Source organism: Aotus nancymaae, unplaced genomic scaffold (genome assembly GCF_030222135.1).
Source record: "Aotus nancymaae isolate 86718 unplaced genomic scaffold, 86718_ANA_hifiasm-v0.15.2.pri h1tg000002l, whole genome shotgun sequence".
NCBI lineage: Eukaryota > Metazoa > Chordata > Mammalia > Primates > Aotidae > Aotus > Aotus nancymaae.
Window position 1 is genome coordinate 5,985,463 of NW_026988413.1, and position 13,953 is coordinate 5,999,415.

Below are 13,953 nucleotides of genomic sequence, written 5' to 3' on the forward strand. Positions count from 1 at the left end.
GAGTATTGCTTGAGCACAGGAGGTCAAGGTTGCAGTGAGTGGCAATCGTGCCATTGCACTCCAGCCTGGGTGATAGAGTGAAACCCTGTCTTTAAAAAAAAAAAAAAAAAAATCCAGCAAGGGAGAGGCAAGAGAGTCAGCCAGCAGGACAAAATACATAACACCTTCCAGTCGCACATGGCATAATCATGGATGCGACATCTGATTGTTCTAAGGAGGGCAGGGGCTTCCACAGGATGAGATACTGGAAAGTGGGGATAAGGGTCCCTCCGCATAGGACTGCTACACCTTCCATCGGGGAACTCCCAGGTAGAAACTATTTTACTTATCGTAATTTAAACCACGGAGGACTCAGAAGAAAGCCTGAGTCTGTAGAAAGTCTGATCACTCAGTAGCATCCCAGCCTCTCTCTCCTTCCTACATTCCGCCCTTGGTTTGAGACCCAGGGATCTGTGAGGAGGATGGACCCGGACATGAGTCTCAAGACAGCCGAGCCTCAGCCATCAGAGCTCACGTGAGGTCGTGCTCTAAGTTCTGAGGACGTGAAGATGAGTAAAACACAGGGTCTGTCCTTAAAGGCCCAAAATGCAAACCTGAGGCCAAAGGATGCGTCAGTCGGTAGACACCTGGGGAGTAACGAGATTTGTTTTGGAAACAATGCAGGCCGGGCACAGCAGCTCACGCCTGTCATCCCAGCACTTTGGGAGGCCGAGGCAGGCAGATTGCCTGAGCTCAGGAGTTCAAGACCAGCCTGGGCAACATGGCAAAACTCCATCTCTACTAAAAATACAAAAAATTTGCTGAACATGATGGCAGGTGCCTGTAGTCCCAGCTACTCAGGAGGCTGAGGCACGAGAATCACTTGAACCTGGGAGGTGGATGTTGCAGTGAGCCGAGATTATGCCAGTGCACTCCAGCCTGAGTGACAGAGAGAGACTCTTGTCTCAAAAAGAAAAAAAAATAGTAAAATAAAAAAGAAAGAGAATGTGGGTGGCAATGTATAGGAGGGGACTACCGCGTTTTCATCTTTTTGAAATTACTGAGAATTTCATTTCTGTCTTCAAGCCGAAGTCCCTGAAGTCCCTGAAGCCAGGAGATCCTCCAGAAGGAGCAGACAGGTGGAAAGACCGAGTCTTCATTCCCCACGTTGCCCCAGTCCTGTCGCCTCCCCTGATGCCACTGTCCCACCCAGCATGACCGCTGGCCAAAGCTGGTGTCCACGCAGGATAGAGGTTTTCTGCAAAGACACATTCTAGCTGTAATGACTGAGCATCAGACTGGGTGCCCGGAGACACGCAATCCATCCCTCTCTCTGAAAACAATTTTAATAAAATATTTGGAACCAAGGGGGCAAGAGGAGGCCACGGAGTCCACCTCTCAGCATACAGATGAGAGATAGAGGCTCACACGGGGGAAGTAATTTGCCCAAGGTCACCCAGCTTTTACGGCCAAGATTTGTCTACAAGCCGGTCGGTCTGCAGGCTCCCAGGCAGGGCACTTGCCGCGTTTTTATGACTATAGGCAAGCACTCGCCCTTGGCTTGGCCCTGACTTCAGTTATCTAGATTAATGGCACCGTTCTGCTGGACCCCTCAGACACTCGGTTCCGCGTGTGGCACCACAGAGAAATCAACGCTGTGGCTGCACGGCAGCCTGCCTGCTGGGGACATTCCTGCCACACAGGGGCAAGCCTCCAGTCTCTCCCAGCCCCAGGCATCCCGCCCGAGCCCGCCCGTGGCTCCCCGCGCCCTCTTGTTTCTCTGAAGAGCAAGGAGGTTTTTCTCTCCTGATGTCCCTTCCTCCTCCTTTCCCTCTGCTTCTTCCCCCTCTCCTGTTTCTCTACACTACAGAAAGGAAAGCTGATTTTAATTATTTTTATACTCAATTTTATAATTCCACTTTGTAATGCTGAAAACAGAGAAGGAAAACATCTCAGATGTATCTCTTTTTAAAACACTTTTAAGTTATTTTTACATATGTAATCACTTCATTTGTATTACAAAGGATGTTCTAAATTTATTATTTATTCCCTGAGGTTTAATCAGCCTCAACCACAAGAAGTCTCCCATTCAGCTCCTGAAAATCAGTGCAAAGGCGCTTATTACTGAATATGAATGCATTAATCAAATACTTTCCTAGAATTTATTCAACCCACAACGATATACTGACTGCCTGCTATTGAGGTCAAAGCTTATTAAGTGGATGAGTCTTATTTCCAGGAAACGATTTGCCTCTGTTGCAGCAGAAAAGAGTCTAGAAGACCCCTCATGTCTCCAGGAAAGTCTAACTCATTTAATAAGAACTAATACTAAGTAAGTTAAACAAAGATGCTGTTAGAAAAAGACAGGAAATGAATGATCAAATGTACTAACAGAAAAATAACACCAAAAAAATTCCCTTAAAACAATTAAAAATAGTGACCTGATATTTCATGTGCATTTTTTTTAATCTTAAGAATTGTCTTAAGCGGGACGCAATGGCTCACGCCTGTAATCCCAGCACTTTGGGAGGCCAAGGCGGGTAAATCATGAGGTCAGGAGTTCAAGACCAGTCTGGCCAACATTGTGAAACCCCATCTCTACTAAAAATACAAAAAATTAGCTGGGCTTAGTAGCAGGTGCCTGTAATCCCAGCTACCTGGGAGGCTGAGGCAGGAGAATCACTTGCACCCGGGAGGCAGAAATTGCAGTGAGCCAAGATCACATCACTGCACCCTAGCCTGGGCGACAGAGTAAGACTCTGTCTCAAAAAATAAAATAAAATAAAATAATTGCCTCTACTAAGGAAAAACATCAGGCAGACACTCAGTCACTCAGGAAAGAGAGCATGAGACGGTAAGAAGATGAAGCAGCAATGGGCAAACTGGGGAAATAAACTGCAGAAATTCAAATGAAATCGGAATGAGGCCAGGGCAAACCACAGGCAGAGATACCGGCACAGCCACTAAGTGATTCCGGGGGCATAAAGCCCACAAGTGAAAGAGTGAAGACAAAGGCTGAATTCCAGACGACGCGACGGAACGGCACACGTGGAGAAAACAAGTAGAAGCAAGCCGAGGCCCGCAGAATGAAATTGTTTTTTACAAAAAAGGAAATCAAAATAATGGAACAAATTAAATTTCTAATTGAAGAACACTTTCATAAAATAAAGATTTGTATGTACACATTTAAAACAAATACAATGTACCAGGGAAAATTAACCCAGAATTGCTGACCTTACAACGTGGGCTATTAAAGTTATTGAACTTCAAAGATTAAAAAGGAATCCTTTGTGCAGCCAGACTAAAAAAGTCACTTCTAAGGGAAGAAATCAGACTTGCCTCAGCAAAATTCAAAGCCAGAAGGCAATGTAATGATGCATACTAGGCCTTCAAGTACAGAGAGTGTAAGCCAAGTATTTTGTTTCCAGCCAAATGGTCCTTCATTTATAGATGCCAGACACAAGTTTTTAACAGGAAAGAATTCAAATGATATTGCTCTTATGAGTCTCTTTGAGGAAAGTGCGGGAGTATGAATTTCAGCTAAATTTAAGATTAGTTAGGAAGCTATACCAGACAGGCCAGAGACAGGGACTCACACCCATAATCCCAGCACTTCGGGAGGCTGAGGTGGAAGAATCACTTAAGTTCAGGAGTTCAAGACCAGCCTGGCCAACATAGTGAGACCCCCATTTCTACTAAATAAAAATAATTAAAAAAAAAATGTTTAAAGGAAAACTAAACCAGACAGACAGAGCCTTGGCTGCATTTAATTGTAAAATAAAGGTTAAAACTTACACGAGGATAATGACAGAACAGAATATAAATATTACAGACCCAGCAATGTAGAAACGATACAGGGAAAAAATGGGAGAGGAAGAGGGAAGAAGGTGGACGATAGAAAAGCTATAGCAGCTTAGGAGACAAGGCAGATGGATCACTTGAGGTCAGGTGTTCGAGACCAGCATGGCCAACATGGTAAAACCCCATCTCTACTGAAAATACAAAAATTAGCTGGGTGTGGTGGCGCACACCTGTAATCCTAGCTACTTAGGAGGGTGAGGCAGGAGACTCACTTCAACCTGGGAGGCAGAGGTTGCAGTGAGCCAAGATCATGCCACTGCACTCCAGCCTGGGCAACAAGGCAAGACTGTCTCAAAAAAAACAAAGAAAAAGAAAAGAAAACATGGTCCAAAGGCAGATTCTGAAAGGAGACGATGGGGGGCAGGGAGTTTGCAGAGACAAGGGCAGAACAAAAGAGGTGGGAAGTCCCGGAGCAATCTCCGGCTTCCTTGCAGCGTATTCAGCCCCATAATGAGGGATTTGAATGTTTAGGCCAAATGTGTCACATCCACAATCCAGTCCTTTATTCACTATTCAACCATGTGTTCATTCACAGTTTTGTTCACCTACAAATAACTGTGTACCTGCTATGTGCAGGGAATGGTCCTAACTAATGAAAACAGATGGTAAGAGCCGCACACAGCTGTCCTGATGGAGCTCACAACTGTGTGGGGGTGGGGTGTCAGGGCAGCAGGGAGACCGCAGTCACCCAATAATCATAAAAATAAGTCGAAGATTGCAGTTGCGGTACAAGTGATTAAAACAGGTGCACACGGTTCTTAGAACTGAAATCTGAGAGATGAGGAAGAATGAACTATCCCCAGCCGCAGAGGGCACAGCACAGGCCTCACTAAGCAGGTCCCTTTAGGCCATGTTGTGCCAAAGGATGGTGTGTCCAGCACATTTTTTTAAATTTTACTTTAAGCAATGGGATACATGTGCAGAACGTGCAGGTTTGTTACATAGGTATACCTGTGTCATGGTGGTTTGCTGCACCTACCAACCTATCATCTAGGTTTTAAGTCCCACATGCATTAGGGATTTGTCCTAATGCTCTCCCTCCCCTTCCTCCCCACCCCCCAACAGGCCCGGGTGTGTGATGCTCCCCTCCCTGTGCCCATGTGTTCTCATTGTTCAACTCCCCTCTACGAGTGAGACCATGTGGTGTTTGGTTTTCTGTTCCTGTGTTAGTTTGCTGAGCCTGATGGCTTCCAGCTTCATCCATGTCCCTGCAAAGGACAGGAACTCATTCTCTTTTACAGCTGCACAGTATTCCACGGTGTATGTGAGCCACATTTTCTTTATCCAGTCTATCATTGATGGACATTTGGGTTGGTTCCAAGTCTTTGCTATTGTGAATAGTGCTACAATAAACACACGTGTCCAGCACAGATTTGTCAACTACTCACACCTGAGAGGATGACCGCAGTGGCTCACGTAAAAGGAAAGCCAAAGGACAGAGAGAGAAGATGCTCTGGAGTCACAACACCTGGGGACACCTGGATTCCTGCCCAGGCTCCGCCCCTTCATCACCGTCTGACCATGTACAAGTCACTTAGCATCCGAGCTTCGATCCTCTCATCTCCAAGCCTGGACTATGCACCTCACGGGGTTTGGGGTAAATTAAACTGGATAGCATGAGAACACTCAGGGCAGCCTCTGAGACGAGGGAGGAACGCGATGACTGTTGGCTGAATCTGAACAGGGTCCTTCCACCCCAATGGAACAGGTCACTTTTCCTACACCACTGCCATTTTCTCCATGCCACTTCCTTCATCAGATATCACTGTCTCTGCGGAGGTTCCTTACAGTGAGTGGCTGTGTGTGCATTTTGAAGACTCACACCTGGGACGAGTTCCTCATCCTGACACTGATGCCCGCCACAGTCTGGCCTGACTTCCTTTGAAAATGAGTCTTTATCTTGATGAAGAGCCAGGATCTTCTTGTTGCTCAAGATGCCTTGCTCCTTCCCATCTCTGCTGAGTAAGATGCCACTGAGCACCTAAAGGAGTGTGACTCTGCGTTCAGCAGGGAGGGGTAGAAAGGAAAGGTCAGAATGAGTCCATGGCTCCTGGGAGCAGAAACACACCGGAAACTCTGGGTAACGGACTGAATGTCACAGCAGTGGGCCTGACTGATCCCACAGCACCAGAAAGAGAGCGCCAAAGAAGGGGGACAAAAGTCTTCACAGAGAGGAGACCGAGCTGAGGCGAGATGGGGGAGGAGGAAACGGAAGGACGCGGGACAGTTTCGATGCAGCAAAGGCAGAGGGGTGTGCACGAGCTTCCGTCACTGTTGGGGATGTGCCTGAGGAGGTGCTGGGAACCAGCCCAGTGGGAATGAGGACCCGCTGGGGGCGTCTCCCAGGCCAGTCAGAAACATGCTGCCTTCCTCTCCCCCACCCCCGGAATGAAAGGGAAGAAACAAAGTGACTCACAAACTCGAGCTGGACACATTTCAGAGGAACTGAGTAAGTAGCAAATTTGAGGGAAGGGCTGAACCGCCAAGCCACAGGAAGCCGGGACTAGACAGCGCTGGCCCAGCTCCCAGCGCTCTGCACAATCTCCAGGGCCCCAGCTCCAGTCTGCGTGGCCACCGCTCACCATTCCTGCTCCCAGGAGGACGAATGTGATAGGCCTGAGATGGAAACGATGCTGTCCCCAAATCAATCAGTAACCACAAGTAAGTGCATGGGGAGGGCAAGAAGGCTCAGAAACCATGAGCGTCTCCCATGTACTGGGACCGTTTCCAGAGAATAAATGATCATTGGCTGAGGAGACCCCCCTGCACCCCAGGACAAGGCTTAGCTGAAGCCCTGCCTTCTAGTCAGGAGCATTTTTTACTGTTGGGACACATATCACCATCTCCCCATACAGAATACCTCAGGAGGGAAGAGTGTGGCCTTGGGTGGTGAGTGTGGAGGGGCCGATTTGATGGACGGGCTAAATCTGGACCTTCGGAAATAAACCCCCTCTTTCTGCAGACTCACCAGTGGTCTTCTGGGAACCCCTGGATACCTGCCGGCCACAGAAGGTACCAAGACTTTGTGCAAACCGGGCACAGGGGCTTACACCTGTAGTCCAAGCACTTTGGGAGGCTGAGGTGGGAGGATTGCTTGAATCCAGGAGTTCAAGGCCAGCCTGAGCAACATAGCAAGACTCTGTCTCTACAAAAAAAACTACTCTGAAAAAGAAAAATATTTTAAAATCATACCTGTGGCAGCATTTAGTTAGGAAAGCTCATCTTATTTAAGTAATATTTAATTTGATTCTGAAAAATCTTACTTATATGTTGTTTCTTTTCCTGTATAATCAATATGGGTTTTTTAAAAGATAAACTTAGGCATATTAAAATCTCAATGAGGCTAGGTGCAGTGGCTCACACCTATAATCCCAAAACTTTGGGAGGCCGAGGTGGGCAGCTTGAGCCCAGGACTTTGAGACCAGCCTGGACAACACAATGAACAACATTTTAACAAAAATTAGCCAGGAATGGTGGCATGCGCCTGTGGTCCCAGCTACTCGGGAGGCTGAAACAGGAGGACCACTTGAGCCCAGAGGGTGAGGTTGCAGTGAGCCATGATTGTGCCACTGCACTCCAGCCTGGGCAACAAAGTGAGATCCTGTCTCAAATGTTAAAAAAAGACTTCATGCAGTCAACCAGGACACAGCCTCTTCCCCGCTGCATTCTCTCTGGGCTGGTGAGGCTGTCTCCTAGGGATAGGAAGAGAAGATGCTCTGGAGTCAGAACACCTGGATTCCTGCCCAGGCTCTGCCCCTTCATCACCGTCTGACCATGTACAAGTCACTTAGCATCCGAGCTTCGATCCTCTCATCTCCAAGCCTGGACTATGCACCTCACGGGGTTTTGGGTAACTTAAACTGGATAGTGTGAGAACACTCAGGCCAGTCTCTGAGACGAGGGAGGAACACGATGACTGTTGGCTGAATCTGAACAGCGTCCTTCCACCCCAATGGAACAGGTCACTTTTCCTACACCACTGCCATTTCCTCCATGCCACTTCCTTCATCAGATATCACTGTCTCTGCAGAGGCTCCTTACAATGGTGGCTATGTGTGCATTTTGAAGACTCACACCTGGGACGAGTTCCTCATCCTGACACCGATGCCTGCCACAGTCTGGCCTGACTTCCTTTGAAAATGAGTCTTTATCTTGATGAAGAGCCAGGATCTTCTTGTTGCTCAAGATGCCTTGCTCCTTCCCATCTCTGCTGAGTCACTTGGCTGGGGATGGAGCTCAGAGCCCTGCTGGCTTCTCAAGCCGAATAACCGTCACCACCAGAGCGCCCAGTCCACGCGTCTGCACGGAGACAGCCAGCAGCATTTCCAGTACTTCCTCTTTCTCTCACAGCATTATTTCCAATAAGTCATAAAAAGCTTTTGAAATACATCTTTGGAAATACTGAGAAAAAGCTACTTTCTAAGTAAGGCACTAGTAACGAGAGGAGAGAGAGGAATGTAAAAATAAAAACAACAGGCATTCACATAGAATCACGTGTCACTCAGAGTGCTAGAATGGAGCAAGTTTCCCCAGGTCGCAGAGGAAATGATTAGAAGAAATGGAACGGGAGCTCGCTTTTCCTGACCAGATGCCCCCGTGGAAGTGCTAAACTTGGCTCATTGAGAATCAATGAAACAAGATCTTTTTATATTCCCTCCTTGCTCTCCGTCCTGTTTCCCGAATTCCTCATTGAAAATCGCGGGCTTAGGAATCCTGGGACACAGTGCCCCCGTTGAAGTCACCCTTCTCATGGGATCAGCTGAGGTCTCACCTTCTATTTAAAGCCATTTTCTCACCATGAGGAAAACGATCTGCGCATTCATCCAGGATGTGAGCACAGTCCCAGGGGCCGTCAGGATAGTTATCCGAGTAGCCCTGAACCGACCCATCTCTCCTTTTTTCCAGCATGTAGCTCTCAGCATAACCACAAGATGTGCTGGGGATGGAACCTCCTGAGACGGGAGGAGCTGCCTGCAGCAGCCGGGCCTCGTCCCGTCCCTCCTACAGTATCAGATCTCGAGGGGCTTAGAGAGGGGCTGCCCGGGACAGCCCAGGCTCCGTGCCTGCCTCCCCAGGGAGCAGGATGTCCTTTAAATCTTTGCCCAGCCCTGCGCTATATGACCCAGGGTCGGCTGTTCCTCAGGGTCCCTCGGCCATAGTACAAATGAGGCACAAACAGGTGAGACTCCATCCACCCCGGAATAGCCTTCTTGAGCCTGGGGGGACCAGCTCACAATGGATCTGAGACATCTTCTGTCCCTGGCTGCCAATCTCTAAGGAATCCCCACCTCATATAGCTTGTTTTGTGTGCGTGTGTTCTGTTTCATGGACTCAGGCAGCTGGTAAATCTGTAGCCCAAGATGCCATGGGCAAAAGTGACTGGACTCCTACTCCTGGAAGCTGGCAGGGTGACTATCTTTGCTTTTGCCTCACAGGGATAATACAAATCTCCAATATTACTGGAAAAAATAATAACAAGAGGGAATGAGTGGAGTCCTTGCCTACAGCGCGAGACCCAGGTGATCGCCCTGTCCTCTGAGGGACTGTGTAATGTGCATGCCAAAATATCCTCTGTGAGTCCGTCCTGCGCAGCCCGACACGGTACACTCTCCCTGAGCCAAGGCCAGCCCAGCCCTCACAAAGCAGCCTCGCCTCCAAAGGTAATTGGCTCATTCCCTTGCTCTTCGTCCCCACTTTTTCACGTCATTTATAAGGATTTTTTTAAGCTGCTCTTACAACCCTGTTTTGAGAGTCCCACTTTCCCCAGAACCTTGTCTTTGTACAGTGTGAAACACCTGATTTCTTTGCACTTTAAAAATATTGTAGCTGCATCACTTTGAGTCAAATTTTAGATCTGTTATCCCCCAAACCAGATGTAACGAGGACAACATGAGGAAGCGCGTTCTTTTGCATTAGCATTTCTTGCTCACTAGATAGAAGGAACTTAAAGAATAGATGGAAGCGGGGCGCGGTGGCTCACACCTGTAGTCCCAGCACTTTGGGAGGCTGAGGTTGGTGGATCTCTTGAGACCAGGAGATCAAGACCAGGCTGGTCATTATGGTGAAACCCCATCTCACTCTCGCGAGGCCCCACAGAACGGACTCTGGAGCGCTGCGCAGTGTGGAGGTCGTTGGAGTCACTTGCCTGTCTCCAGCTCCTGTGCCTGCCGGTCCGCGCCCCGCCCGCTCCAGCCATGCTCTCCTCCCTCGCCCGGCCTGCCAGCGCCGCTCTCCGCCGCAGCTTCAGCATCTCTGCCCAGAACAATGCCAAAGTAGCCGTGCTAGGGGCCTCTGGAGGCATTGGGCAGCCCCTTTCGCTACTCCTGAAGAACAGCCCGTTGGTGAGCCGCCTGACCCTCTATGATATCGCGCACACACCCGGAGTAGCTGCAGATCTGAGCCACATTGAGACCAAAGCAACTGTGAAAGGCTACCTTGGACCTGAACAGCTGCCTGACTGCCTGAAAGGTTGCGATGTGGTAGTTATTCCGGCTGGAGTCCCCAGAAAACCAGGCATGAGCCGGGACGACCTGTTTAACACCAACGCCACGATTGTGGCCACCCTGGCTGCTGCCTGTGCCCAGCACTGCCCTGAAGCCATGATCTGCGTCATTGCCAATCCGGTCAACTCCACCATCCCCATCACAGCAGAAGTTTTCAAGAAGCACGGAGCATACGACCCCAACAAGATCTTTGGCGTGACGACCCTGGACATCGTCCGAGCCAACACCTTTGTCGCAGAGCTGAAGGGTTTGGATCCAGCTCGAGTCAACGTCCCTGTCATCGGTGGCCATGCCGGGAAGACCATCATCCCCCTGATCTCTCAGTGCACTCCCAAGGTGGACTTTCCCCAGGACCAGTTGACGACGCTCACTGGGCGGATCCAGGAGGCCGGCACGGAGGTCGTCAAGGCTAAAGCCGGAGCAGGCTCCGCCACCCTCTCCATGGCGTATGCCGGTGCCCGCTTCGTCTTCTCCCTTGTGGATGCAATGAACGGAAAGGAAGGCGTTGTGGAATGTTCGTTCGTGAAGTCACAGGAAACGGAATGTGCCTACTTCTCCACACCGCTGCTGCTGGGGAAAAAGGGCATTGAGAAGAACCTGGGCATCGGCAAAGTCTCTTCTTTTGAGGAGAAGATGATCGCCGAGGCCATCCCCGAGCTGAAGGCCTCCATCAAGAAGGGGGAAGATTTTGTGAAGACCATGAAGTGAGCAGCCGTGCTGGGCAGCCAGTTTCCTTAATTTATGAAGGCATCATGTCACTGCAAAGCTGTTGCAGATAACCTTTGTATTTTAATTTGCTTTGGTGATGATTGCTGTATTAACATAATCATCCCTTCCAAATTGTGGGTGGCTCATCATGGGTGCATCAATAAAAGCCGTCCTGGATTTTATTTTTCAAAAAAAAAAAAAAAAAAAATTTTGTACCAAAAATACAAAAATTAGCCGGGAGTGGTGGTGAGCACCTGTAATCCCAGCTACTCGGGAGACTGAGACAGGAGAATTGCTTGAACCTGGGAGGCAGAGGCTGCAGTGAGCTGAGATCATGCCACTGTGCTCCAGCCTGGGCGACAGAGTGAAACTCCCTCAAAAAAAAAATGGATGGAGCTTACAATCCTAAATCAGCATGGATTAGAGAGGTGGGCGTGGCAGAGGGGCCAGATCCACTAGAGATGCCTGAGTCTTAGAAGAACTGGTGAAGACCCTGAGTTCCCAGAAAATGTTTGCTCATTGTAAGTATGTCCTTGGGAAGGATGAAATGTCCTCTGCAATGATCATGCAATAAAAGTTGGCTGAACAGAAATGCATCTGTTGAAATGGGTGGAAACCCACAGTTCAAGGTTAAGGATTGTCTTGGGCAATCCCTGCCACATCTAGCTGGGCCCATGTGACAGTGAGAGGTGAGGGAGAGAGTTCTGACTCTAGAACAGGAGACATTTACATCCCGGCACTTGAGCTTTGGGTAGTCTTCCTGTGGAGTGGAAACCCTGTGCGAAGTGCCCAGATTGGCCTCAGCTGTCTCTGTGAGGGCACCTGCACAATCTGGGGGTCTCTGGAGCCCCAGTCCCCTCTGACATGAGAGTTTTGCTCTCCCCTGAACCCCTAGAAAGATATTAGCTGGCCCAGCTCCATACGCTGAGGGATTGGGGGGTATTTGTGTAGTAGCCACCTCAGCAACGTTGGCTATAACCAGCCCAGCCCAGCTTGCAGGACATGAATCCGAGGTAGCCAGTCAAATGAAAGGTACATCGTAATTACTGTTTTGTTCCTCTGCTGCAGCCTGAACTTCTGAAGCTGTGACTCTCACCTTGTGGTGACATTAGAGGGAATGGGGTGATTTAGAGGAAAGATACTCTGGTCCCCAAATTCCTACTGCGAATGCCTGAAACTCCTTCTTTTCAGTTTTAGCCCTTTGGCTGAGGGCTAGAATAGTAAATTCTTTGAATAATATTCATCTTCCATTAGAGGCTTAAAAAGTCTTTCAGTGCTCCTCTCCCTGTACCCACGTGTTCTCATTGTTCAACACCCGCCTCTGAGTGAGAACATGCAGTGATTTTCTGTTACTGTGTCAGTTTGCTGAGAATGATGGTTTCCAGATTCATCCATGTCCCTACAAAGGACACGAACTCATTGTTTTTTATGGCTGCATAGTATTCCATGGTGCATATAGGGGCTAGGGGAGGGACAGCAGGGGGAGGGGAGATTGGGGAGGGATAACATGGGGAGAAATGCCAGATATAGGCGATGGGGGGATGGAGGCAGCAAACCGCCTTGCCATGTACCTATGTAACAACCTTGCATGATCTGCACATGCACCTCAGAACCTAAAGTACAACTAAGAAAAAAAAAATGTTTCTAGATGGGAATTAGATTTGGAAAATTTAGCAACCAATGAAAATAAGCATTTCAAAACCTTTAAAAAATTGCATATATTTAAGGTGTGTAAATGTTGTAATATTTTAATACTCATATATATTGTGATCACCATAATCAAGCTAATTAACATATTCACTACCTCTACACAGCTACCATTTTGTGTGTGTGCATATTGAGAAGATTTATGATATATCCTCTTAGCAAATTAAAAGTATACAAACAGTAAAAAAAAAAAAGTCTTTCAATCAACTCTCACTGCTTGTATTTCTTTCCTTGGGGTCCTGCGAATTGTATCTACAACCGGGTCCGAGGGACTGATGAGAACTCCTGGGGAGACAGGCACATGATCCACAATCGTCCGCCTCCTCTTCCTCGGGAGTAAAGCTGCCCCTTCGACTGAAGACACTGCCTTAGAAGCCACCTGGCAGAGACACAGGTAAACGATGGAAAGGCACGCCACTGTGTTTTAGAGACAGAAAGTGTTGTATTTTGTGAGGACCCCAAAGTACCACTTGTGTAGACCCACAGCAGGAAGGAGTGAACCCAAAGGTATCTGAGAGAGGCTGCAATCAATTCAAGAAGCTGATTTTGCCAAGGTTAAGGATGTGCCCATGACACAGCCTCAGGAGGTCCTGACAACATGTGCCCAAGGCAGTGGGGCACACTTGATATTAAATATTTTAAGGAGAAAAGAGACATCAATCGCTATGTGTAAGATGTACACTAGTTAGGCCCAGGAAGGCAGGATAACGCAAAGCCTGGGAACCTCCACATCAGAGATACAGAAGAGACAACGGTGCACTCTTCTGAGTCTCTGATCAGCCTATCAGCGAATCCAAAACTTACAAGTGAGAGAGGGGAGAGGGAGAGTCACTTGCGCCTTAGTCTGGCTCAGTGAATCTGCGTATTTCCATAAATACAAGGCACATTTGTCTCAGGTGAGCAGAGGGATGACTTTGAGTTCCGTCCCTGTCCGGGACCTGTGAAGATAAGCTGTCAACTCACGCTGCCAGGGTGAAATTCAACACACTGTTTTAGAATAAAGATCTTGAGGCATGGCCAGGCACAGTGGCTCACACCTGTAATCCCAGCACTTTGGGAGGCCGAGGCAGGTGGATCACTTAAGGTCAGGAGTTCAAGACCAGCCTGGCCAACGTGGTGAAACCCCGTCTCTACTAAAAAGACAAAAATTAGCCAGGTCAGTGGTGCATGATGCCTGTAATCCCAGCTACTTGGG

The 13,953-nt window shown here is 48.5% G+C and overlaps 1 protein-coding gene across 1 annotated transcript; it reads left to right on the forward strand.

Annotated features, from left to right (window-relative positions):
• Positions 1–9,979: 9,979 nt before the first annotated feature.
• Positions 9,980–11,228, forward strand: LOC105710419 (malate dehydrogenase, mitochondrial). The gene has a single exon (XM_012442783.3). The coding sequence runs from the start codon at positions 10,035–10,037 to the stop codon at positions 11,049–11,051; it is 1,017 nt and encodes a 338-aa protein (XP_012298206.3). The 5' UTR covers positions 9,980–10,034; the 3' UTR covers positions 11,052–11,228.
• The last annotated feature ends 2,725 nt before the right edge of the window (positions 11,229–13,953 follow it).

Bases quoted from the DNA above. Each gene is read 5' to 3' on its own strand.
- LOC105710419 (XM_012442783.3), top strand. From the start codon at position 10,035: ATGCTCTCCTCCCTCGCCCGGCCTGCCAGCGCCGCTCTCCGCCGCAGC.